Source organism: Pristis pectinata, chromosome 4 (assembly GCF_009764475.1).
Source record: "Pristis pectinata isolate sPriPec2 chromosome 4, sPriPec2.1.pri, whole genome shotgun sequence".
Taxonomy (NCBI): Eukaryota; Metazoa; Chordata; class Chondrichthyes; order Rhinopristiformes; family Pristidae; genus Pristis; species Pristis pectinata.
Window position 1 is genome coordinate 20,334,915 of NC_067408.1, and position 26,514 is coordinate 20,361,428.

Consider the following 26,514-nt stretch of genomic DNA (forward strand, 5'->3'; position numbering starts at 1 on the left):
CGACGGGGAGAACCCGCGCGCGGGAAAGTCCTGATGACGTAGGACTTACGTCATTGCCGGTTTTTTGGGCGGGAGTTTTGTCCCTGAAAGGGCCCGCGCAGGGCGGGAAAATAAACCAGTTCTGTTTGGCAATCCTCCGAGTGAGTCTTGTTTTATTCCGCGGTAGCAACCGCTACAATACTTTCATTTTTGAGTATTGGCATTTAGTTTTTTCTGTAACTCTTACCCATCACAAACTGTTCAGCCTATCTTGCTTTCATTATTAGCTATGAGGATAAGAATGTTGCTGAGTTTATTCTTTCCCCCTGATCTGAATGGATGCTTGCATTTTGTTCACTCTACCTGTGACAAGCTTCCATTAGAATTTGGCACTAATATTCAAACAACCATGGATTAAAGCCACAAACATGTTACACTGTCTAATCACATGACCTGTTAATCAATGTAGCTCGATAATGTTTTTGTTTGTTAGTACAGTATTTTCTATTCATTTTACAGGATGTGGGTGTCAGTTGTAAGACCATCAGTTATGGTACTTGCCCTTGAGAAAATGACTCAGTAGCCTTCTTGAATCACTGTTCTTTGTGCACCAAAGGTACTTCCACAGCTCTCTTGGGCAAGAAGATACTTCAGTCTTGTCTTACGCTCTTGGGTGTACTATTTCACACTGGAATAGAATTTAACTAGTGGAGTAAAATTCTGATAAGCTGAAATCCGATTGTTCAAAAATCCTGATGTTTTAGCATCTGGAACACTGGCTGATGTTTCTGCCTCCAGCCCCTCATCACCCAATTTTGTCCCCCTTCCTCTCCCAGTTCCATCCAACTACTACCCACACATTTCACCCACCAGCTTCCCCCTCTCCCCCTCTCCCCATCTCCCCCTCTCCCCATCTCCCCCTCCCCTATTTGGTTCTGGTTCCAGTTCCATTTGTTCTTGACCTTTCCCCTAATGGTTCCCAATATCACCTTACTTGTCAGATTCCAGCATTGGTAGCCTTTATGTCCCTGTTTATCACCCTCCAGCAGCTGTCTGCACCTTCACCCTCCCCTACCTCCACCTGGCTCCATCTGCCTTTTTACGTCTGCCTCAACCGGCCTTTGTCTCCCAACTCTACTCCTCCCCCTCCCCTACCTGGCTTGATCTGCCAGTCATCTTTTGACCCTCCTCTGTCCACCAATCATTCACTGGCCCCTGTCTCACCACTCCCCATCTCCTCTTTATACCAGCCATTTCCCCTCTCCACTCTTAGCCCTTAAGCAGGGCCTTGACCTGAAACATCAACAATTCTGTTTTCCCTGCCACAGATGCTGCTCAACCCACTTGAGTTCCTCCAGCAGATTGTTGTTCCAGATTTCAGCATCTCCGGTCTCTTGTGTCTCTATTTTGCCGTAGTTGTGGGCACTACAGTTGAGCCTGATCTTATGCTTACCAGATATCCACAAGTGCACAGTTTAGAACATAGAACACTACAGCACAGTACAGGCCCTTTGGCCCATGATGTTATGCCAACATTTTATCCTGCTCTAAGATCTATCTAATCCTTCCCTCCCACATAGCCCCCTATTTTTCTAACATTCATGTGTCTACATAAGAGTCTCTTCAATGTCCCTAATGTATCTGCCCCCACAACCTCCGCAGGCAGTGCATTTCACGCACCCACCACTCTCCGTGTAAACAAAAAAACACTTATCCCTGACATCCCCCTTATACCCTCCTCCAATCACCTTAAAATCATGTCCCCTCTTGTTAGCCATTGTCACACTGGGGCAGGAGTCAATAGGATTCAATCACGATTAGAAATACAGGCTGATTTCCCCACTTCTAACATAAGGAGCACTGAGATCAATCTCAGCATGTTGGCATCCCAGATAAATGAAAAGTGTACAAAGAATGGATAAGAAAAAATAATAAAAAATTGTTGGAAATAGTACAATAAAATAAAGGAATGTCGGTTGCAGAAGAATATAGCAGAAGTACCTGAGGGAAAAAGTGAGTAAATGCAGTCAACTCTTTTGGTGAGAGGGTATTGAGCTTTGAGTGGTTCCATTAAAGATCATGTTCAGTGATAGCTTGAGACTTGGAGCACATGCATATGAAGAGAATTTAAATTCACATTTGTGCCAGGCAATGAAACTCAAGTATACTTCAGATTTGACATTATGTTAATATTTAAGATATATCTGTGTTTTAGTCAGCCCTTTGAATATTAAATTAAATTAAGTAAGTAGGAAGGGAACTCTTTCTGTCTTGCATTAGGGAGGTGATCTCACTTTTCTCACTGTGCTTCCTGTTAGAGGCCAGTCTCTGGATGTAGTGGATCATTGCTGGTGGAATTGTGTTTATAATCTGACGTGCCACTGTTGTTTGGCTGCTCTCCATCTTCACCCCAATTGCAGCTGAACAGTAACAGGACTGTCCTGCTTTGAAGTTAGGCAGGAATGTGGGTCTTTTTTTTGTTTGTTAAATAAGCCATGTCAGCAATGAAATATGTCATTCTAGCTCTCTGTGGATATTCAAAAGGCTTGCGTCATTGAAGTTTTTTTGTACACCACCACTGCACTCTCTGTTAACTAGTATCAGTCCTTGGCTCTAGATTCTGGTGAGTTTTTAGTCTTCTTTCCACAATGTTAAATGTTCAGTTGCCAAAACAACTATGATTAGAGCTTTCTCTGGTTTGTAATGAATGTAGTTTGCAGATGGGAATCCTGTTCTATTTATTTGCTATGGTGTTTTCTTTGAGTCTCAAGCTGTAATTCTCAAGCATTTTATACTGACCTTTACAACATCAATTTGCACATCATCTTTAAAGGTAAATAATATTCTCAGCAAAAACCTGTAGGTAACTCTGTGAATTGAAGAGCATTGAACATGAGCACACAGAAATTATTCAAAGCTTCTTCACTGCGAAATGTGACCTTTGGTTAAAAAATTTTGGGACATCGTTCACATGTGAAAGCAAACTGATTCTGAAAGAACTAACAAGGACCCACTTGCTGCAGTCAATTTATTTTTAAAGGTCAGTGTTGTCATGGTAAAAGCTCAAAAGGAATTTTAACTTGTTTATACTTCAAGAAGGGCTCGACAACATGGCTGGTGATGAGACTTTGTCATTGCTGATCTGAACCCTGTAAATATATTTTAATTTAAAACTTTAAAGTAAATATATTAACAATTCAGAAATGTTTATGCTTGCTTTGAATCAGCTCTGTGGTGGTACTTTTGTCATGCAACTTCTATACAAGTAATCCTGATGTAGGGCAGTCCCTCCGTGGACGATTTGCTCCCACTCTGTTTTGTGGGTTCTGAGGTGACTGGTGAGGCCTGTATTGGAACTGCAGGCTGTTCGATCATTGGAGCAAGAGGTGCCTAATGTGGCAGGTGGTTGGGTAGTTTGAGGTGGTCCGCTCCCTCTGCCTTTTGTACAGGGCTTCTGATACATGGACTTGAGGTTCTCAATAAGAGAGCTATAACAATTATTTTATCAAACTAATTTATTTGTTTTATGTATGTAGTCTTTCTTTCTCTCTTTCATCTACTCTACTAGCTGCAGGACCATTTTGTTTTCTTATCATTCCCATTCCTGTGTGCACATTTCCCAAAAGATAGCAAAAGCTGGGAGTTTGTGTCCTTCTGTTCATTTGTGACTATCTAGTTTCCTATTTCACTTGCATATTTCTCTCCACTAGATACCTTGAGGTAAAAATTCCTTTTCCTGCCTCTGTAAACAAAAGGGGCCTTGTGGTGAGCAGATCCTCTGCACAGGTTGGAGCTCCTAGGAATTCAACCCATGTCCTCCATGAACGATGCACAGAGGCCAGCAGATATTCACACTGAGGTCAAATAACTTGGTACACAAAGGCGCACACACTTTCTGAAAGTACACTGGCATGTTCAAGACTCACGAACAGAGAAACAAGCCTGTTTCATCATTTATTAATGAAAATCATCCTTGTATGGTCTACCATTGAGTGGTATCAGTCTTCAGAATCAGATTTATTATCATTGATTTATAAGACATGAGATTTGTTGTTTTGTGGCAGCAGTACATTGCAAAGACATAAAAGTCATTATAAATTACTAAAATAAATAAATAATGGGGAAAAAAGGAATAACAAGGTAGTGATCATGGACAGTTCAGAAATCTGATGGCAGAAGGGAAGAAGCTGTTCCTAAATCACTGAGCTTGGGTCTTCAGGCTCCTGTACCTCCTCCCTGATGGCAGGAATGTGAAGAGGGCATGTTCTGGATGGTGAGGGTCTTTAGTGATGGATGCCACCTTCTTGTGTCACTGCTTCTGGAAAATGTCCTTGTTGGTGATGGAGCTGGCTGAGTCTAAAGTCTCTGCAGCAGGGAGTACACTTGGCTTTTTGCTGGTGCCACAAACCTTACTGCCAATGTAACAATGCCTTCCCATTGGATACTGCCAATTAGGTGTCTGAATCTTGATGTCCCCATCCCCCAATACTGCTTCTTATCCTGATGTCACCACCTCCAACTCCACTCTCACTGTTGTCATCAGCTCCAGACAAGATTCTCCCTCCCATCCCATCCCACATCCTGCTGTTTACTGCTTTGCTGAACTCTTCTTCCAGTTGTGAAGTTGAGGAGGAAGTGCTGCTTTATGCATTTATGTGTTTGATGGCCTGTTCTATCACACTCAACACTTTGTGTACCATAAAACATTGCTGGAAGGGGACCTGACACTTAACTGGTACAAATAACTGGCACTGCTTTAACCTGTCCCTTGTGCCAAGGAATTTCTAATCCAGTATTTCTTAAAGTAAGTTGGCGGAAATTTGGAGAAAACAACCAAGCATTATTGTTTCTAAAGCAAAATACTGCAAACGTTGGAAATCAGAAATAAAACTGGAAAATGCTGGAGATACTCAGCAGGTCAAGTGGGATCTGTGGAGAGAGGAACAGAGTTAAGTTTCAAAACAATGGCCTATCAGCTCTGATGGGAGGTCATCGACCTGCAGCATTAACTTAACTTCCCTCTCCATAATTGGTGCCTGACCTGCTGAGTACTTTCAGCATTTTCTGCTTTCACAAGAACACAAGAAAATAGGAGCAGGAGTAAGCCCACCAGACCCCTGAAACCTGACCAATGATTCAAAATGTTCGTGGGTGATCTGCCCTGGACCTCAACTCCTCCACTGTGCCAAGTCCACAGTGATTGGGAGACTCAATCCCCCAACCTTTCAAAAATGTATCTAGCTCCACTTTAAATACTTCTAAAAGCTGGTCTCCATCACTTTCTAGAACATAGAATATAGAACATAGAGCAGTAGAGCACAGGAACTGGCCTTCAACCCACAATGTTGTGCTGAACTAATTCAGCCAATGATGCCTAATTACATTAATCCCTTCTGTCAGCACGTGGTCCATATCTCTCCATTCTCTGCATATTCACGTGCCTATCTAAAAGCCTCTTAAACATCTCTGTTGTATCTGCTTCCACCACCGCACCTGGCAGTGTATTCCAGGCACCCACCACTCTCTATGTAAAAAGAAAGCTTGCCCTGCACATCTCTTTTGATCTTACCCCCTCTCACCTTAAATGCATGTCCTCTAGTATTAAACATTTTGACCTGGGGGAGAAAGATACCGCCTGCTCTACTCTATCTATGCCTCTCATAATTTTATAAACTTCTATTAGGTCTCCTCTCAGCCTCTCCAGAGAAAACAGTCCTTGTTTGTCTACCCTCTCCTGGGACAGAGAATTCTAGAGTTTCCATTCAACCCTCACCAGACAAGGTTTGTATGGTTTGTTGTAATAACCCATACAGTTTTCTTTAATTCTCCTCAGTGTGTTATGTTGACAACCATTACATAATAGAACAATCTATAATAGTTCTGCAGCAGTCAGAGAGATCCACATATTTCCAGGAGGTGATGGGGTTTGAAATGTCTGGCTTGCTAAGCATGCATGCATGAAAAAACTGGGATTGGGAAGAGGAGTCATCTTTCCTCTTGGCTGGCAACGTGGCGGTCCCCACATGGCTCCTTTTACAATCCTAGACTGATCCTCCTAGAGGTTGCTTGTCTCCAGCTGTGCACCTAATAGTTGATTTATTGTTTCTGTGCTCTGTGCTACAGTAATCCACAATTAGTCCCAGTGTTTTTGTTCTTTCCACATAGCTCTGAATCTTTCTCTGCTTCAAATGCCACTCTGTTTTTTCCTGAAGAGACACCAGAGTCATAGATTCATCATCCTTTATGTTCCAAAGTCCATCCACCATCTATTGAAATAAGCTTCTCACCTTCTGTCCTCACTTTCCTGGCAACCATTTGAAGTTGATGACTCCTTGTTATTGGTTCTCCAACCAAAGGAAATAATGTTTCCACTTTAATCCTACTGAAACTCTTCATAAGATTGAAACCCTCAATTAAAATCATCTTGACCTTCCCTGTCGCTGTGGAATCATGTGATTATTTCCCATGCTTAAAAGAAACACGAACAGGATATGAAAAATAATACAACTGCTTTGGATTGTTAAAAAATAAATCAATCACAACTTCACCATTATAAGACACACTGCTTGGGTTACACAATCCCACTCCACCCAATTGAGGCTTTTCATTATTCATGCCACACTGGTGCATATACAGTGGTTTCCATCGAGGACATGTGGACCACCATGAAAGAAGTTTTCCCTTGTCATTTTCCTGTAGCAAGTTTACAATTCTGCCACATACAGCACAGAGAACAAATCTTATCTTTCTTTCAATTAAGTTTTTTAAAAAAAGTTGTAAATCATTCATTACATTGTTCACTTATGTAATCACTATTCTAATTGTTTGCAACTTGTCAATAATAGTTAAGTGTCCCACTGGTGTCTTGTTGAAAAGCAGACACTCCTTAAGTCAACCTGACATTCCAGCTAACAGTGTAATTTATTTACAGAAACATTGCAGCCAACTTCCCTTGGTAACTGATTCATAGATTCCAATCATCATCCATCATTAATGTTTCCCTGATCTAGGTTTTGCCCAAGAGAACGACAGCCTCCACAAAAACAGATTTTCCACTTTTCATCTATTTTGGGGAAGGGGTAAAATGTAGTCGTCTCTCCTGCTTCCTGTCTGTCATTGCTGCCTCTGGGATTTATGATCAATAGTGATGTCAGACTCTCATTATGTCAATTGTTATTTTGAGGAAATGTGTCAACTCACACCAGGTATGACCCTGGCTGCGAATGATAGCATGCAAACCTTGAGTTTGAAATTTAGAGATTAAACTTCACTTCAGGATTTGAATGAATAACCCAAAAAACATTTTAGTGCAAAACATGGAGAGGGAGAGAGCTGAATTATTGGAAATAATAACTTTCAGATGAAAAGTCAAGTTAAAATAAAAATTTCCATATTTGGATGATGATATTCAAAATGGAAGCCATTGAAAGCTATATGAATTTGATGTACTTGTTGACCTCTTAAGAACCTTTCCTGTTCTACCTATTAGTCTGCATTACCGAAGGGATTTAAGATTATGGAACACCTTACATGTTGCAGTTAATCCCAGAGAATTTCATTTTTTTTCTTTAACATGGGAAGAACTACATTTATTGGAGAGGGAAGCGATCTCACTTGAAAAAGGGACAGTTAAAAAAATGCAAAAGAAAATAGTGAAAATTGTAGAGGATGATACAGTATTCTGCTCTGATTTAAGTAGCAAGAAGATCTGGTATTCTTACAATTAAAGGGGCAACTTTTCAATAAACTGGTAGGGTGACACTAGAATCAAAACCAGACTTCACTGTTTAGTTTAATGGCTTGGATGAAAAGACAGAACATAGTGTATCCAATGCCTGGTGATTATACCCATTGCACCATTTCATGTGCAAACCACGCAAAGATTAATATTTGGCTGTTTTTGTTTACTCCCATTTCAAGCTGAAGTTGGGCTCATTGGGGAATTGGACCAAACACTTCCTGTGGTGATTCATCCTAACACAAAATTTCATTTCTCTTTGTGTGATGACATCATCAAGGCATTCTGCTCATTTCAATTATTTAATGACAGAAATTGGATCAAGAGATTGTAACCAATAACCTTTTCAATTTGCTCACATATCACCTACTGTTTTGTCTAAGGATGTTGTTCTCTCCCAGCCCTGGCACAGAATTATTGTCACTGGCAGATTGCAGTCCTCAGCTAAACCCCTGGCCAATTATGGCCTCTGACTCATCCCAACCCCATCACAGCCTATTAGAGCATTTGGTTCATCCCTGGCCCCATCACAGCTAATTGTGCAACCCAGATCGTCCCTGACCCCATCCCTCTCCATGACCGTAACTCCATGCAGCCTTAAGACATCCTCTCCCCATTCATCGACTTCCAACTTCTCTGTTAATTGCTCACCTTGGTCAGTTTTCCACCCCCACCTATGACCTCCTCTCTGCTAAAGATCCCTCAAGCAGCAGTGACTTATTTCCCATGGGTCAAGGTGCCTATGCTGTTGCTGCTCTCTGTCCAGCAAGAGGCAGTGGTTGTGAAATACACAGGTTAGTTTTTAACATTCATTAAAAGGGGAGTAAGCCATAATAAAAATTACTTAAGCATGGATGTCCCAATTCGGTGACTCTTTTTCAACCTCTGATTAGCCATTAGCTCTAAATGTAACACCAGAGATCCCGGAAGTCCAGTTTCAAAGTAGAAGTTTGCTGTGGTTACAAAGCTAGTGGGAAAAAGAATTGTGAGGAGGCAAAGGAATATAGACAGGTTGAGCTAGAGGGCAGGAGGTGACATAGAGCAATATGTGGACAGATGTGAGGTTATGCTGTGGGAAAACAGAATATATTTTAAATTGTGAGAAACCACTAAAGCTTGGTATGCAGTGGACCTACGTGCATTGGTTCATGGGATCCCGAAAGTAAACATGCAGGATACAGCAAGCGATAAGGAAGGGAAGTAGTATGCAAGGGTGGAGTACAAAAGAAAGGAAGTTTTATTGCAATTGTACAGGTTTTAGTGAGAGCTGATTTGGAATACTGTGTGCAGTTTTGGCTTGGAAGAGAGAAATTTGTTTAGGTAGGGTGTAAATCTTTGGATTTCCCTAACCTAGAGAGCTGCAGATGCTCAGCAACATGGTATATTTAAGGGTAAGATGGAAAAATATTTGACACTAAGTGTATCACAGATTGAGAATTAGGCAGGAAAATTGACTTGAGGTGCACGGTCAAATGGCAGAACAGGCTGGAATGGCTGCAGGGTCTACTCCTAATTCTGATGTTTTTGGGGTTGGAAAAAACCTGGATGCTGTTGAGGAGCTCTCCCAATGGACCAGTTGACTGCTAAAGCTACACATTTAAGGAACCATTCTAGGAATTTTAGCATCTCATCATGTTAAATCTCTCAGCACAGCATATGTATAAATGATTTTAAGTTACTGACGCAAGTATTAGATTGACCATTATTATTGTCTCTGAGTCAGAGAGTTGTGGGTGTAAGCCTATTTTTATGTCCTAATTTAGCCTGGCCCTTTACTCCATTACTTCATTTATTTGATGAGTGCATCACACAATCTTTCAAATTACATTTAAAAATATATCTTTCTCTTTGTTCAGATTGATAGAACTATGAATTGCTCCATTCAAAGATTCTGTTGTTATCCTTGTCTGCATACCTTAGTCAACCAATAACACCAGTAGCAGATTAATCAGTCATTAATTTAATTTACTGTCTTAGAGCCTTGCTTTATGCAGAATTAATTGCTACATTTGCCTATATGATAATAGCATTGAAAGTATTTTGAATGTCCTAGCACTACAATAAGGTGCACATTTCCTTTCTTTGCATTAACTACAATAAATCTGTTTTCAGAAACATTAGATTTGAGGCAAGTAAATGGCTCTTTGATGCCTTACTTGACAAAGATGAAGATCAAATCATGGAACTACAGCTGAAGCATGGACAGGTTGGATCAGACAGGAGCTGCCAATTCTGCAAGCCGCTTCTCTCCCAACAGACAAACTGGTTACATAAACCAATTGGGTCATCATAATGGCAAAGAAGACTCTGGGTATGGCTCATTCTCTCCTACTTTCAGCGCTGCAGAAAATGTGTCACTTCTACACTGCAGCCATAGACCCTGGCAAACAGGGAAAGTGTTCTACCAGGGCCCTGATTCAGACACTCAGCGATGGACTGGCACAAAGCCAACATCTGTAGTCTGTGATGCTGGTGCTATGGGCAATGAAGAGAGACCTGTCTTCCTATCCATGGAGAACTATAACAACAATGGTCATGGTAGGGAGTATAATTGGTCAAAACCTCCTCCCCCACCAACTCGTCATGATAGTTTCCTTGTTATCAGACAACATGATGGTTTTGGCTGTTATCACACCCGTGATGGATCGAACCCACAAGATGTGTCTCAGAGATCATCAGTTGAGAGCAAGATGCTAGGGATGACTCTTGAAAACAATTGCCAATCTAAAGAGACATCAAGCCTGCCCCAGACTCCCTTTTTGAACGCTTCATTAAAGAATACTGGTTTTGTGCCAGAGAAACACAGTCAAACAGTTGAAGGTGCAGGAAATTTTACTCCTAAAAGGATTGAGAAGGCACCTCCAAACAACATAACTAACTCGTCTCTCTCTCTTGCCCATCACAATTCTGGCATTGCATTTGACTGTGTGGAATCACAAAAACAAATCCACTGTCTCCCATTGGCATCTGGACAGAAACCAGTTCTTGTTAGTCCTCGCCATCCTGAGCTACCATCTCCAGTAATGTGTGGTAGGGTGAATGCACGCAGTCAAGAAATATCACCACATTTTTACGTCACCACCACATATTCGCAAACACTTATGGGGGAATCTAGGCCTGCCAAAGGCTTTCCAGGCTCTTCCCAATCAATGTGCCCTGAAGACAAGGAAGGACGAAACCCTGAGGTGAATTATAAATTTAATGTAGTTAGAGGATGCAAAAACAGACAAAGATCATTGAGTGAGGCAAGTGCCAGACACTTATTACATCAGCCACTTGGTCTAGATAACAGTGCCCACAACTGCCAGATCTTCTGTGGATCTAATGAGTATTCACGCATCCCTAAAACACATCTTCCTGTGACAGAGTCTGTTCAGGTAAGAAAGCAGTGTAGCCAGAGGAAAATGAGAAACAGCACTGGCAGTGTAGGACATCAATTAGTTCCATGTCCAGAAGCAAGAAATAACTGTGATGTTTTTGAGAATCTCTTGAAGCCAGCAAACGAAACAAGCAGTCCTGGTGCAATCACTGCTGAAAATACTCCAATGTTGCATCGTCTTGCCTTCGAAGCCACAAATGTTGGGAGAAGTTCACCAACGAGCCCTAAACAAAAATTTCATCTCTCTGGCGGCCAAAAGGACATGCATGGACAGAATGGAGGAAGCCAGGGTCTGTGCAGAGCACTCGAGAACAAAATGACACAGCTACAAAAATGCAAGAGTTCTTCTCGGCTTCTAAATGAATCCATTGACCTCAGCCAATTGAATGAAGAAGCTCCAGACACCTCAGGCTCATCAATCAATTCTTCCAAAACTGCTTATAGAAACCAAGTAAAGCATGCACAGTCTAAGGTTCTGAAGGAGACCTCTTTTAAACGTAGAGACCTCCAGCTTAGCTGGCCAAACAGAGCTAAGCAAAAGCCCATTGGGAGGCCAAGCATTACACATTTCCAAACAGACTCTTTGTCTGACCCAAGTCGCATTCCCGATGATCCAGCAGCCACGTCTCCACCATCACAAGGATTGCATGAGAACCAAAGGGTAAAACCTCTGGATCCCCAGCACAAGGCCACCCGAACAGGGAGCAGGAAAAGGCTGACATTGCTGGAGAAGAAAATGTATTCTTCAGAACCTGAAAAGATAAATCAGTTGGGTGTAGTGTGTAGTCCAAGGAAATGGGGGCAGGCAGAGACCTTCAAGTTCCCAGATATGCAGGGCAACAGTAGTCTCGTGACATCAAGGAGACAGCTGTTTGAAGCAGCAAATACATCACAGGTGAAGTTAAAGCAGATTCAGCATGAAGCTTTGGTCGAGTATATTGGCCGCAGGAGAAGTCCTAGACCCTGTGCCACAGAATTAATTAGTGATCAATGGCTGTTTTCAAAGCCCGTCCAGCACAGGAGGCTTTTGGAGAGCAGCTGCTGTCAATATTCCAGGTGCAGTCCCGTCCAAGGATCAAACATATCCCAACACAAATTAGCCGAGAGACCTTGGGATAATTCCTCAGAAACCTCTTCTGGCTGCAGTACTAGATCTCCCAACCATCCCTTAAGCAAGTCATTTGAGCTTCAGCACTTTCCAAAGTGGACAGATGCCTGTTGCATTTCTGAAAAACTTGGCTCCACTGATGATCTGCAGGACCAGCCGGAGTTTGTTCATTTTGGTAGGCGTGCACGGTCAAAGTCATTTCCATTACCTCAGCAGGTATGTACCCAAAGTAGAATAGTTAACAGCAGTTGAGCACACCTATTTGGCTATGAAAGTCTACTGTGGGCTGGCAGATGTGATTGCTACTCCAGACCAGATGGTTTCCAAAGAATTATTGGGCAGCTATGATGAGAATAAGAATGAGAAACAGAAGCACAGAAATAGATTATGAGAACTGTGGGAACTTTTTGCAAAAAATAGTTGAGGATTGTAGACTAAGTGCAAAAACAATCTTGATAATCTGCAAGAATTTAAAACATGAGGGTATTTCCACGTGTATTAAAGGACTCTGCAGCAATGAAACTTTGAGGCAGGCACGACAGTGTAGCAGTTAGCATAACGCTATTACAGCCAGTGACCTGGGTTCAATTTCCACCGCTGTCTGTAAGGAGTTTGTACGTTCACCCCGTGTCAGCGTGGGTTTCCTCTGGGTGCTCCGGTTTCCTCTCACATTCCAAAGACGTACGGGTTAGGAAGTTGTGGGCATGCTATGTTGGCGCCAGAAGCATGACGACACCTGTGGCCTGCCCCCAGAACACTCCACACAAACAAATATGCATTTCACTGTGTGTTTCGATGTACATGTGACTAATAAAGAAATCTTATCTTACATTCTGTGACTAAAACAATCAGGAATTGCTTGCTCCTAAAGCTTTGGGTATCAAGGTTTGAGTTAACCTGGTGAGGTGGAGGTGGGGGGGGGGGGGGGGGGGGGGGGGTGGAGATGGGAAGAAATTCTCTCTCTTGCAGAACAAATTTGGCATTTTAATGTTTCTTAACCATAATAAGATTCTGCATTAAAGAAGAATTAGTAATGCATGTTGTTTGCTAGGTTTGTTAAGGATAACCAGTATTGCTACTTCTGCTGTTCTTTCTATCTTGATCTACCACATCGCTTTTCTCTCCTGTATGCCTTGAATTACGTTTTGCAAATTACCTGTTCCATATCCTAACCACTCTAAATGTACAGGGATTTCACCTTGTTTCCCTCTCCAATTTATTAATGACTACCTTGTACTTACAGCCACAGGTTTTGAATTCCCTTGCAAGCATTCTCTCCACATCTGTCATCTCCAAAATATTCAGAACATCAATAACCTCCATCAGATCTTCTGTTTCCTAAAAAAGTAAACCAACTGTTTGACCTTCTTGATAGTTTCTGCTCCTATCCTTGCAATTCTTTTTCCTACTACAATGATTCTATGTCCATTGTGAAATAGAAGCAGCTGAGTGGTGCAGTGAGTAGAGCTGCTGCCTCACAGCTCCAGAAACCCTGGTTCAATCACAATTGCCAATGCTGTCTGCGAGGAGTTTGCATGTTCTCCCTGTGACTCTGTGGGATTCCCCAGGTGCTCCAGTTACCTCCCACATCCCAAAAATCTGTGGGTTGGTAGGTTAATTGGCACAGTAAATTGCCCCGAGTGTGCAGGTGAGTGGTAGAGTCTGAGAGGAGTTGGTGGGAATGTGATGAGAATAGGTTACAGGGAAAATTAGAATGGATTACTATGTGAGCTGGCGTGGACTCAATAGGCCACATATCCTCCTCTGTAATTCAGGAATATGGGAATAAGGACAATGCACAGTGCTTGAGTCATGGCCTAATCATGATTCTATACATATTTAACATGCATCTTTTAAAATTTATTAAGAGCACTGGATAATTTGAGAAGGATTTTTCTGTTGCAGAATGAGCTAGCTCCTAATCTGAACAAGGAGTCCTTGAGGCAAATTGATAACAACGACACCCCTGCCAGGTGAGTAAAACAAAAACACTATTCCTTAAAGAGTCAGCATCCAGGGCTTAAAGGTCCAACATGTTGCCAGAACTGAGGTGACTGGACACTGCCTCTTGCCTTGGCAAAGCCTTCATGATCCTACCTCTGCTTCCAGCCTCAATATTGTTGTCACATGGGAAATATCCCCTGCTGGGATGGAAATGAAACTGGTCAGTTCCCAATACATGCTACTATTGCAGCAGAGAAAAGGCAGCCAGAACGTTAGTGATACAAAAATAAATTGCAGGTCTTCTCCCTCAGAGGATTTACACAGGTCCCATTTCTTGTTCTGGGCTGTTGCCTGTTCTGGGAGTGATACATGTCTTTTATCTCCACTGTCCCAATGCAAATGGTGAGATACCATCACAGGCATATCTTGAGGTAGACCACTGTCTACTTTTTGAGTCTGCCTGCAGAGGGCAGTAAGCAGATAAACTGCAATGATTATCTTCAAATTGCTTTCCACCCACAGCCATACAAGCAATCCTGTCCAGGTACTGGGGAGGGAAAGGTGTTGAACGAATATACATAAACTCTTTGTTTTGATGTGGTTTTACAACATTGCCTTGTGCTGATGAGTTTGCAAAGCTGTTGTTAATTAGATTAAGAATGTAAAATGCTGGAAATACTCAGGTGACCAGGCAACAACTACGGAGAGAGGAACAGAGTTAGCATTTTGGGTCAGTGATTTCCATCCTGCCTCCCCTACCCCTCTTCCCCCCCTTGTGACCCATTGACCCATTCTAACTTTTTAATTGGAAGTGGTGTTTCCAATGTGTTTGTAAAGGGGCTGCAATTCAAACAACATATATGGTGTTTATATAACATAGACCATTTGAATATGCAGCCACAATTCTAAGTGCAAAATGGACATGCAGTGAAAATATCTCTACTGAATAAGCCAAGAAAAATGATAACTCATTAACGTGATGACTGCAGCAGAGATCAGGCAATGATATCTCTATAATTCAGCAATTTATTCTGTGTTCGGACTGACAAATTCATTGGGGGCTTTTAAGAGGGGCTTGGATGGGCACATGAATGAAAGGAAAATAGACGGATATGGGCATCCTGTGGGTAGGAGGGGTTAGCTAAGTTGGCACAACATTGTGGGCCGAAGGACCTGTTCTGTGCTGTACTGTTCTATCTTCTATGCTGCTGTAACTTGGTTCATTGTAAAAGAGGGAATCGAGAGCAGCTCCAGATTTGTTCTGAAGTAGGGGAGCCTTGATGCACCTCCAGACCTCATTTTTGGTGAGAAAATAAATGGCTTTTTTTGTATCTTGATGAGATTTATTTCAATTTCATGAAGAACATTTTTTCTTATAACTCCATCACTTGAGAAACATTTGGGAATTTATAGATGGAAATTTATTTTTGATGTGGCGTAAGTGTAATTCTGCAGAGGATATCATCAAACAGTAAGCATGAAGTATAATCCATCAGAACAGCCTTTGGGTCTCACTGCAGGTTGAATTCTGCACCTTGTTCTGGTTGGTGTGATATGAGGGAAACATTCAAGGACTTGAGGCAGTGGAGGGAATAGCCAAGGGTTTGTTATATCCTCCAGCTATTTTTTGAGATATTAATGATCTCAATGTTAAGTGCTTCAGCTGTAGATTCTACATGGAAGGTGTGCATGAGTAATTCTGATCTGTCTTATTTGAGTCTTGTCAATTTTATGATTTGTGTACTCTCAATCTGTATTTGCATATCAGTTTGAAATGTTCTTTTCCAGGCCCAGTACTGCCAAAATCAAGTCTGTGACTGAAGTGAGTGCCAATTGGAAATATTGTGATAACAAGCATGTTAACATGGCACTCAACAAAAGCAGATTTGAAAGACAAAGAGGAAAGTCATTGGATGAGCCAGAGTCATCCAACGGCAGACCAGCCACACAACTGAGCAGAAGTACTGACCAACTTTGCTGCTCAGATGCTGATGGTGAACCAACTGAAGGGAATCATGCAGCGCTAGAATGGAAAAGAGCACCCCTACCTCTGCCAGAGTTACCTTCTTCCAAACAAAACTGGATTAAGCTGAAAAGGCACATCATTAATTCACAAACCAGCCAGGATGAAACTGCTATTGTGTATGAGAGAAGTTCTGACATGACCAAGTCACGTTCATTTTCATATAGTGCAGAACCTGTTGCTCCTATATCTCCATCTCCACCTTCGCCACTCAGGAAGTCACCAGCTTGGACATATTCCCATTCCTCCCCATCCAGCCAGGAAGATGATGTGTATTTTGAAAATTCCTCTGTGAAATCAGAAAACAGTGGCACAGATCTTTGCTTAGCCTCTGAAAAGATTTATGTTCAATTCAACCTCTCACAACAGCATCCAAAAAATATGTTTGAATCTTCATCCCTAGCAATAGCAGCAAACAAAGAAATTGAAGTGACTGAGCAGACAATGAGGTAAGGCAACACTTATTTTAATCAAAGTAAATCTGTGGAGGGAAGGTCTCCTGGAAGCTGAAGACAAAAGAAAGGGTAATAGTTAAGGAGAAAGAGTATGAGCTATAATGGGACATGTAGATTGAGGAAAAATATTCAGAAATTTAGCTGCTTTGAAGCAGAATCAGATTTATTAACACTAACTTATATGACGTGAAATATATTATTTTGTGGCAGCAATACAATGCAAAAACATTAAAATTACTGAATAGTTCAAAAAAAGGAAAATGAGGTAGTGTTCATGGGTTCATGGACTGTTCAGAAATCTGATGGCAGAGGGGAAGAAGCTGTTTCTGAATTGTTGACTGTGGGTCTTCAGGCTCCTGTACCACCCTCTGCCACACCCCCAACCCCCCACTCCCACAATGGTAGTAATGGGAAGGTGATTTTATTGTCAATCCCAGATAGTATGGACCCTAGAGTTCCAGAAAAGTAAAAATACCTAAGGCTCTGACCATTATTTTCCAATCCACTCTAGTCATAGGCACAGTGCAGGAACCGAAGGACAGCTAACATTGTAGCATTGTTTAAAAAAGGAGAAAGGGATAAACTGATGAATGACAGCCAAATAATAGAAACACTTCTGAGGAAATGTATTAATCATTTCACAATGTACAGGGTAATAAATGACAGTCAGCATGGATTTGTTAAGGAAAGGTAGCATCTGATTAAAAATAGAAAATATTGGGAATATTCTGTGTCAGGTAACATCTATGTGGAGAGGAGCACTGTTAACATTTCAGGTAAATGTGATTTCATTTAGGGACCTTGGAATGCCTCTTTACAGATGCCTAAAGGTAGTTGGACAGGTTGGTTAAAAGGCATATTGGATCCTTTCCTTTATCAGCTGAGGCATAAAAAGCAAGATTAAAATACTGTGTAGAGTTCTCTGTGTGGTTTAGGTCACCACTTTATGCAAAGGATATGATAGCATAGGAGAAGCTCCAGAAGACGTTTATGAGGAGGTTGCCAGGACTGTAGAATTTTAGCTGTAGGAAAAGATTGGAAAGATGGTGCTTGTTTTGTTTGGAACAGAGAAGATTTAATTGAGGTATATGAAGTTATAAGAAAGGTTGTCACAGTAAATAGGAAGAACCTAGTTTAGCATGGATTTAAAGTAAATGGTAGAAAGATTAGCAAGGAGATGAGGAGAATGTTTTCCACCCAGCGATGATGGGCATCCAGAATTTGCAGTCTTTAAGGATCAGAGAAGCAGAAACCCTCAATGTATTTAAAGAGTACTTGGAAATATTCCATAACCCACAAGGCTGACCACCAAGAACTGGAGAGTTGTGTTGAGCTGGATAGCTCTTGTTCTGGGAGGGGTGCAATAGCCTGCATGGCATCCTCCTACACAAACATTTCTATAATTCAAAGTTTGTTGCTAAAACCATAAAACCCACATTAGGGACAGGGCAGTTCTATGAAAATATCAAACTGTAACCTTGACTTCAGAATTGACACTAAGCTTTGGACCATGGATCTGAATATTGTACCATCAAAGTCTTTAAACCTTATGATTATTTACTATTTTACTTGCGCTGAAGGAACTTTTTCAATTTCCTGGCTCTTTGTTTAAGATATGTGCTTGTTTAAACTCACCAGTGGCCTGTTTGCCAAGCTCTTTTTAAACTTGCCGGGAATTGTTTCTCAAGCTGCTTTTACTTACCAGGACTCTGTTTCCCGTGCTCCTCTTAAATTCAGCAGGCTTCTGTTTCCCATGTTTCCTTTAAACTGGGTTTGGATGAGAGAGAAGAATAGGAGGTAGACAGCACTACAAGGAAATTCATCAAAGAAGCATGTAATCATTAATGAGTGCAATTAATTAGCAGAGGGTAATGAGGCATATGTGTAGGTTTTATTTAACAACAGGACCTGCTGGTTTTATTTCACATCACATCCTTGGGGTTAGGCTTAACAGTATGTCCTCCGGGGTTTATTTACTACTGCAGCCTACTGGTTCTACTTAACACTGCACCTTGCTGAATTTTGTTTTATAGATCATCCTACTGGTTTTATTTCACTGTGCATCCCGTTTGTTTTATTTAATGTATATCCTGTTGGCTTTCTTTGACCCACAGCCTAAGGGTTTTATTTAATGGGAGAATTCTGTGGGTTTTATTTAATGGGGCATTCTGTGGGGTTTACTTACAAGCTGAATCTGCTTGGTTTACTGCCAGTGCAACATGTTGGTTTTGTGGGATCATCGGAATCAGAAACAGGAATAAGCCATATGGCCTACAGAGTCTGCTCTGCCATTCAATAAAATCTTTGGTCTTCACTTTGCTGCCTGATCTCCATTATTCTTGATTCTCCTGCATTATATATCTAGGTCTATTTATATCGAGGTCTAGGGCAGGCACGGTAGTGTAGCGGTTGGTGTAACACTATTACAGTGCCAGCGACCCGGGTTCAATTCTGGCCTCTGTCTGTAAGGAGTTTATATGTTCTCCCCGAGTCTGCGTGGGTTTCCTCCAGGTGCTCCGGTTTCCTCCCACATTCCAAAGACGTACGGGTTAGGAAGTTTTGGGCACGCTATGTTGGCGCCAGAAGCGTGGCGACACTTGAGGGCTGCTCCCAGAACACTTTATGCAAAAGATGCATTTCACTGTATGTTTCGATGTACATGTGACCAATAAAGATATCTTATCTATTTAAATGTCTACCTATCTCACCCTTGAATACACTCAGCACCGCTGCTCTCTGAGGTAGAAAAGATTCACAACTCTCTGAGAGAAGAAATCCCTCTTCATCTTAATTTCAAATATCCAGTCTCTTACCCTTTGATACCTATTTCAAGATTTCTCCAACTACTGGCTGCTGGTATTATTTATAATTGCCCTACATTTTTATGGTTACCAATAGGTTTCCAAGACATTTGTATAAAGGATAAAAGCAGAAATGTTGGAAGGACTCAGCCAGTCAAGCAACATCTGTGGAATGAGAAATCAGTTAAGGTTTCAGGTCTGAAACCCTGCTTCAAAACTGGGAGGAGAGTAGAGGGGTTACAGTTTTCAAAGCGGAGCTGGGGGGAGAAGTGAGGTGCAAGACAAAAACCTATACGGAGATTGGTTAAGACAGATCAGGTGAAAAGGAGCATGCATACTGACTGTTAGCAAGAAATTTAAAAAAAAACAGGTGAGAAAGGGACATAAGCTTGATAATGGGTAACAATGACAGAGCAGTGTACCTGAAGTTGGAGAATTCAATGTTCATTTCAGAAGGTTGCAAAGATAATGTTCATTTCAGTATTTTGCAACATCTTGCCTTCTGTCTTGTCCAGATGGAAGATAAGATGTTGTTCTTCTAGGTTACTTTGACCCTCACAACAGCAGTGGAGGATGCTGCAGACAGACAGGTCAGAATGGGAGTGGGATTGAGAATTAAAGTGACCTGCAACAGAAAGCTCAGGATCACTTCTGTAGACTGAACAACCACCCATTCTGCATTTGGCTTCTCTGGTGTAGAGAAAATGACGTTGTAAATGCTGAATGCCGTGCACTAAGTTGAAGGAGTGCAAGTGAATTGTTGCTTCACCTGGAATGTTTGTTTGGGACCCTGCAAAGTGAATGGAGAGGTGTTGCACCTTCTCTAGTTGCATGGGATGGTGCCCTGGAATGGGAAGTGGGGTGGGGACGGAAGAATAGATCAGGGAGTCACAAAGTGATGGTCCCTGCGAAATATATAGAGGAGAAGAGGGAAGGATGTGTCTGGTGGTGGGAGGAAATTGGAGCTGGCAGAAATTGTGCAGGAGGATGCATTGAATGCAAAGTCTGGTGAGCTGGAAGGTATGTACCAAGGGACCTCCATCCTTGCTCTGTCCCAGCAGAGAGAGGGTGAGAGGGGGTTCAGGAAGTGGAGGAAATGCGGTTGAGAGCTCCATCCAGTATGGCAGAGGGGAAGCCACGTTAGTGGAGGAAGGAGGACATTTGAGAGGGACCAATGTGGAAAGCCGCATCATTGGAACAAATACAATGAAGATGAAGGAGATGGGTAAAAGAAATGGTGTCCTTCCTGGAACCACCTTCCTGGAACCAGAGTGAGAGAATGTATTGTAAGGTAGCTTTGGAAATCTCTGGGCTAGTCATCTCCAGAGATGGAGATGCAGAAAGGGAATGGAAGTGGCAGAGACAGACCACATGAATGTGAGACCAGGGTGGAAATAGGCAGCAAAAGTGATAAATGTTTTGTGTTCTGTATGGGTGCATGGTGCAGAGTAAATACAGTCAGGGGAGTGGTCTCTAATAAGTCTGGAAGAAGGATTGTTCCACATATCCAACAAAAAGATAAGTGCAGCTGGTGCGCATGAGATCTCCCATAGCTACACCTTTAATCTGCAGATAGTGAGTGGAACTGAGGGAGAAGTTGTTCACCACAAGGAAAAGTTGTGCCAAATGAATGAGTGTGTTGGTGGAGGGTAATTAGTTGAGCCTCCATTCGAGGAAGAAGCAGAGTGCCCTCGGACCTTCCTGATGTGGGATGAGGGTGTGAAAGGACTGAGCATCCATGGTGAAAATGGGAATCGGAAACTGTCATAATGGTGGAGGGCATCAAAGATGTCACAGAAGTAAGTGGGAAGGGACCGGACTGGGGGGAGTGGGGAACAGGATGGAGCCAAGATGGGAAGAAATAACTTTGATAGGGCAAGATCAGGCTGAAACAATAGATCTACTGGGACAGTCCTATGTGGATCTAGGGTAGGAGGCTGAATCAGGCAATGCGGGGTGGGGGTGCTATCAGGTTGGAATCTGTGCAGGGAAGATCTCCTGATAAAATGAGATGGATGACAATTGTCAGTGGGTAGGAACACAAAATCTGGATTGGTCTGCAGAGAGCTGAGTGCTGCACATTCAGAAGGGGGCAGGTTGAAGTGGGTGAGGGGAGTAGAGAAATCAAGGTGGTCAATGTCACGTCAGTAAATTGTGATGAATAGATTAAGGGAGGGGGCAAGGCCAGAGGTGGTGGGGGCAGGTGAGGAGTTACTGTTTTCTGATACTTGTAATAAGGAGACTTTGGTCCTGCAACTTCGAGCAGCTTGGATCCAGGAGTGTGCAAACTTCCTGTGATTAGAACAGTGACCACATTTCCATGGCTGTTTCCCACTTTGGGATGTCCCGTGGATGTAAACAACACGTAAGTATTTTATTTTTGTGTTATAAACATGTATTTCCCCAAGGATCTTGTCAGCTGTCTCTTCAGTACACTGTTGACTCAAGAGGAGCAGTGCAAGAACATTCTTGGAAAGCTTTTCCAGCACATTTTCTGATTACTTCTCAATTTTAGCTTTGGCCTTAGAATGAGGTGCCAATACTGGGTGGTAGGTGTGTCAGGTAGAGAAGAGGGACTTTCTAAACCAACTGGAAGTTCATTCCTCCATTACAGATATGATACTCTTACCCAAACCATCTTATCTTTTAAGTATGACTTCATTTTTTTTTCCTTTTCCAGTGGAAAGAATTCACTGTCAACCGTAAACTTTGCTCAGATGCATCCCACAGAAAATGACATGGAACGTCACAAGAAGGATAGGCTGGTGGACTTAGCTTCTTTACCTCTTTGTTCAGAGAGCGGTGTTGAGATGCCCATGCCAGTCTCTACGGCAGGTGTTGCAAAGTCTGAGCTCAAAACCGAGAACACCAAGGCATCACTGGTTAAAGTCCATCAAGGTAACAGAAAGGAAACATCTCAGCAATTTTCAACAGATCCAAGGAACACCTCTGTTCAACTGAGGATGAAGACAAAGTCCCCTGAAGAGCTAAGAATGGAGAAACTAATGAAGGAAATTATAGATGAGGATCACTCACTAGCAGATGTCCTGGATCCCAACCCCACTACAAAAACAATAATGGATCTTGTGGAAGGGTTGTTTCAGAATGATACATTGGTGCTTGATGCTTGTCAGAGGAGAGAGCAATTGTACAGTCAGACAACAGAGGCAGAAACTAAGAGAAAGTGAGTAGACTGTACACAAATTTTGTTGGGATGCTTGCAAGTACTGTAGAGGTATGAGAGTGACGGCTGAATGGCGTTAGGAATGAGTTGTGATATGAACAACAGAATTTTGGAAGGTTTCCATTTTAGAGAGGGTAGAATGAGTGAGGCAGACAAGGACTACACTGAAGTAAAGATTTCAGACCCACTAGTGGCATTGATCTGCGCACCCAGACCAAAGACAATAAGACAGAACTTTAAATTTATAACACTTGCTGTCATAAAGCAGTTTTTGATACTGGGCGGGAGGAGTGGTAGGTCGAGAGGAGGGGCTTTCTAAACTCTTTGCTCCTTTTTGAAAGTTTGAAAGTCACACTTGTGCCACATTGATACGAGGTCAACACAAGAGAACTGTATATAAAGAGGTTATGTTTAGCTATATAATCTTTGGCCTGTGTAGTCTGCAATCAAGGTGAGGGACATCAACTTTTTTATTATCCAGCATCAGCTGTCATCAAAGAGCATTCTCAAGTCAGATAAAGAGCATATAATAACATGCCTTAACTGTTCCCCCAGAAGGGTCCATCCTTCTGCACTTGAGTGGCATTATGATTCTTACACTATGGGCTCAATTTTATTTCCCAGGCTTGGGATGCAGTAAAGAGAGAGGGCAGCTCCATCAGGAGTTGTAACAGAGAAATGTTTGATTAATGTTAACAGTTGCGCTTCATTGTGTGCTACTTTCTGAATGTTCCACCAAAAAAGCCAGGAAGATAGTTGTTAATGTTGTGTGGTGACAGACCAGTTCAGGGATATGGTATCTGGTGATTCAGTGCTGACATTCCAGCATTTTGAGAGCTATTGCCATATTAAAGATGTTTTATAAATGCAGGTTCTTGTCGATGTCCAGGGTACAGCCAATATTTAATTTTATGTTTGGGGAGAGAACAGAAGGATTACTTGTGTGCAGAATTCACACGTGCTCTTGGGAAATTTCACATTCAGAAACTAGACTGAGAGAAGACCTTGTGTGAATTGTTAAACTGTATTACGTTACAAGCAGCAGATGAGTGACAATTGTAATCAATCCTAACTTTCATCTTTAATATATGGGAAAGAAGGGAACTCAGTTACAAGGTAACCTAATAACAATATTTGTATAACAAGCAGGGCAGAATTTCTAGAAGCTCCTCCCACCCTCCATCTATGTCTATCAGCATATTCCCCTAATCCCTTCTTTCTCATGCACTTTAATAGATCATATTGCACTCTCCACTACTTGAATGGAAATTGGCCCAGGAAAATAAATTGAGACAACAGAAGAGCAGGCTGTAGGCTAATCCTTCATCGCTAAAGAAATACAGTACCTCCCAGTCTACCCTTATTCTTTGACTGAGAATGAGAATGTTTGCAGATTCACCAGTAGATTTATTCCTTGGGCTTGTGTTTATTAGACATAGGATTAGAACTAACTCAACTCCATTTACCCATGAATTTTGTGCCTCCTGTGTGAGGATAGCTCATCACAACAGTTTCAGGAGGATTTGAACCCTCCCGAAATCCTCCTGAAGCCCCAGAACTGCAACCAAGATATGCTGACTCATTGCATCATACAGTCCCTTATTAATAGAAGAATCACTAGGAAAAGAATAGAATTGTGATGGTTTTGCTGTTGCTGTGAAATTCTGCAATGTCAATACAACCTGCTGGAAACATATTCCCTCTTCTGTTTTGCATTTCTTTTCATTAGAGACAAACAAGATATTCAATCCCCATCCTTGCCGGAACCAAACACTCAGCCTAAGGTACCAAACAAAATTAATCTGAGGCAAGATGTCAGCAAAGAAAGAGGGGAATGTCCAAGTGATGTCACAGAAAAAAAGGTGAGTCATGGAGACCCATTTTCTTTGAAGAGAGCTCTGAAAGTGAGCCACAGGCAAACTACTAGAAGTCTGAAATAACTCAGAAAATGCTGGAAATACTCAGCAGGTCAGACAACATCTGGAGAGGGAAACAGTTAATTTTTCAGTTCAATGATCTTTCATCAGAGGTAAGCTGATTGACAACACTGGGGTCCCACAAGAATCACTAACCCATTTTCAACAGTGCAACAGTTTATTTGAATTGCTGGTGGTGCTACTACCTCTGAGTTGGTAGGTTCTATGTTTAACACCATAGAACAGAGAATTAAGTACAAAATATGTAGGCTGATACTCCTGAGCAGTAATGAGGAGTGGGGGGAACTATATACCAGAGATGTAAGATGTTGGTAAGGCCGCCCTTGGAGTATTGTGTACAGTTTTGGTCGCCCTGTTATAGGAAAGCTGTTATTAAACTAGAAAGAGTGCAGAAAAGATTTACCAGGCTGTTGCCTGGACTTGAGGACCTGAGTTACAAGCAGAGGTTGTGTAGACAAGGACTTTATTCCCTGGAACGTAGGAGATTAAGGGGTGACCTAACAGAGGTATATAAGATCATGAGGGGTGTAGACAGGGTGAAAGCACGTGGTCTTTTTCCCATGAAGTGGGTGCTAAAAACAGGAGGGCATAGGTTTAAGATCAGAGGTGAGGGATTTAAAAGGGACATCAGGGCAAGTTCTTCACAGAAAGGGTGGTGCATATTTGGAATGAGCTGCCAGAAATAGTGGTTGAGGCAGACACATTAGCAACATTTAAAAGCCATCGAGATAAGTACATGGATAGGAGACATTTAAAGGGACGAGTTCACTGGGCAACACAGTTGGCATGGACAAGTTGAGCCGAAGGCCCTGTTTCCATCTTGTATGACTCTATGACTCTATACAGTTTTTCAGATGTGATGTTAAGCCGAGGCCTTGTCTAATCTCTAAAATGGACATAAAGCAGCAGGGGAAGTTCACCTCAATGTTGTGGCCAACAATAATTCCTCAACATTACTAAAAGGATATTATCCAGTCTTTATTACAATGCTGTTTGTAGGAACTTGTTGAGTGCATATTGACTGTTATGTTTCTTATATTCCAACAATAACTACACCTCACTTCAAAAATTATTTAATTTGCTGTAGAGGACTTTGGACGTAAAGGGATAAAAAAAGATGCTACTTAAATGCAAATCTATTGTTTCTTTCCCCGTTTTACACTTTAATTGCCATCTCCAGTGACATTAAAGAAAGTATACCACTCAGAGCTACATTTAAGAAGGGTGTTCCCAGTGTCAGCTTTTGGACAGGAGACAGCCATCTAAAGCCTTGCCTTTGGGTAGTGAGTGAGGGATACTAGTCATGGAAACTCTGTTACAATCTAACGCAGACAGCGTCACAGCACTTTTCCAGGCAGCAGCACTACTGCCGTTCGCAACAACATGCTCGCGTGAGAGATGATTTCTTCAGTGCACCAGGATCACAAATGTATTCTTTATAAATGAGTTTATGATTTTGTTGCACAGGGAGGGCATCATCACATTGTTACTGCCCTTCAGGGGGAATGACCTGATCTTTTTTGCTCTTGGGACAAAAGCTGGGATGATTTAGTGTTGCTTTTAACACAAAGCTAGTTCACAGATTTAAAAAAATGCTGTAGGCTTTTGACACTGACGTGTGTTAAAACCGTACAAGCCAGATTGTGGTTTGTACCACTTGCAACACATTTCAAACTGATATAGAAAGGATTTGTTGCCTCTTCCCAATATCTTGATAAAGGTTGACTGGGGACATTGGTTGTTTCACTCAGCTGTCTTGACAAGTTTCCCTGCCACAGTTTCGGGTGACTATGGAGAATAAGCTGCTTGGGGAGGGGACAGCTGGTTTGTTTGACAGGGCTGCTGGAGATCAATGCACGAAAAAACATCAAAGTCATCAACTGTCTGCTTCCTGTGGTCAGGACTGGCAGAAAACCAAAGGGAAAACCATAGTTGTGGCCACTTGAGTTTTGAACCCAGGAGTGTC

General features: G+C 42.0%; 1 protein-coding gene across 2 annotated transcripts in view; it reads left to right on the forward strand.

The window, feature by feature from the left end:
• The window catches only part of shroom1 (shroom family member 1), a 68,766-nt gene that overhangs the window by 32,918 nt on the left and 9,334 nt on the right, over window positions 1-26,514 (forward strand). For both annotated transcript variants that reach the window (XM_052014908.1, XM_052014907.1), the window contains exons 2-6: window positions 9,830-12,420; window positions 14,110-14,177; window positions 15,937-16,620; window positions 22,108-22,611; window positions 24,341-24,473. In XM_052014908.1, the coding sequence (XP_051870868.1) occupies window positions 9,916-12,420; window positions 14,110-14,177; window positions 15,937-16,620; window positions 22,108-22,611; window positions 24,341-24,473 (3,894 nt within the window). In that variant the 5' untranslated portion in view covers window positions 9,830-9,915. The remainder of the gene's footprint in view (window positions 1-9,829; window positions 12,421-14,109; window positions 14,178-15,936; window positions 16,621-22,107; window positions 22,612-24,340; window positions 24,474-26,514) is intronic.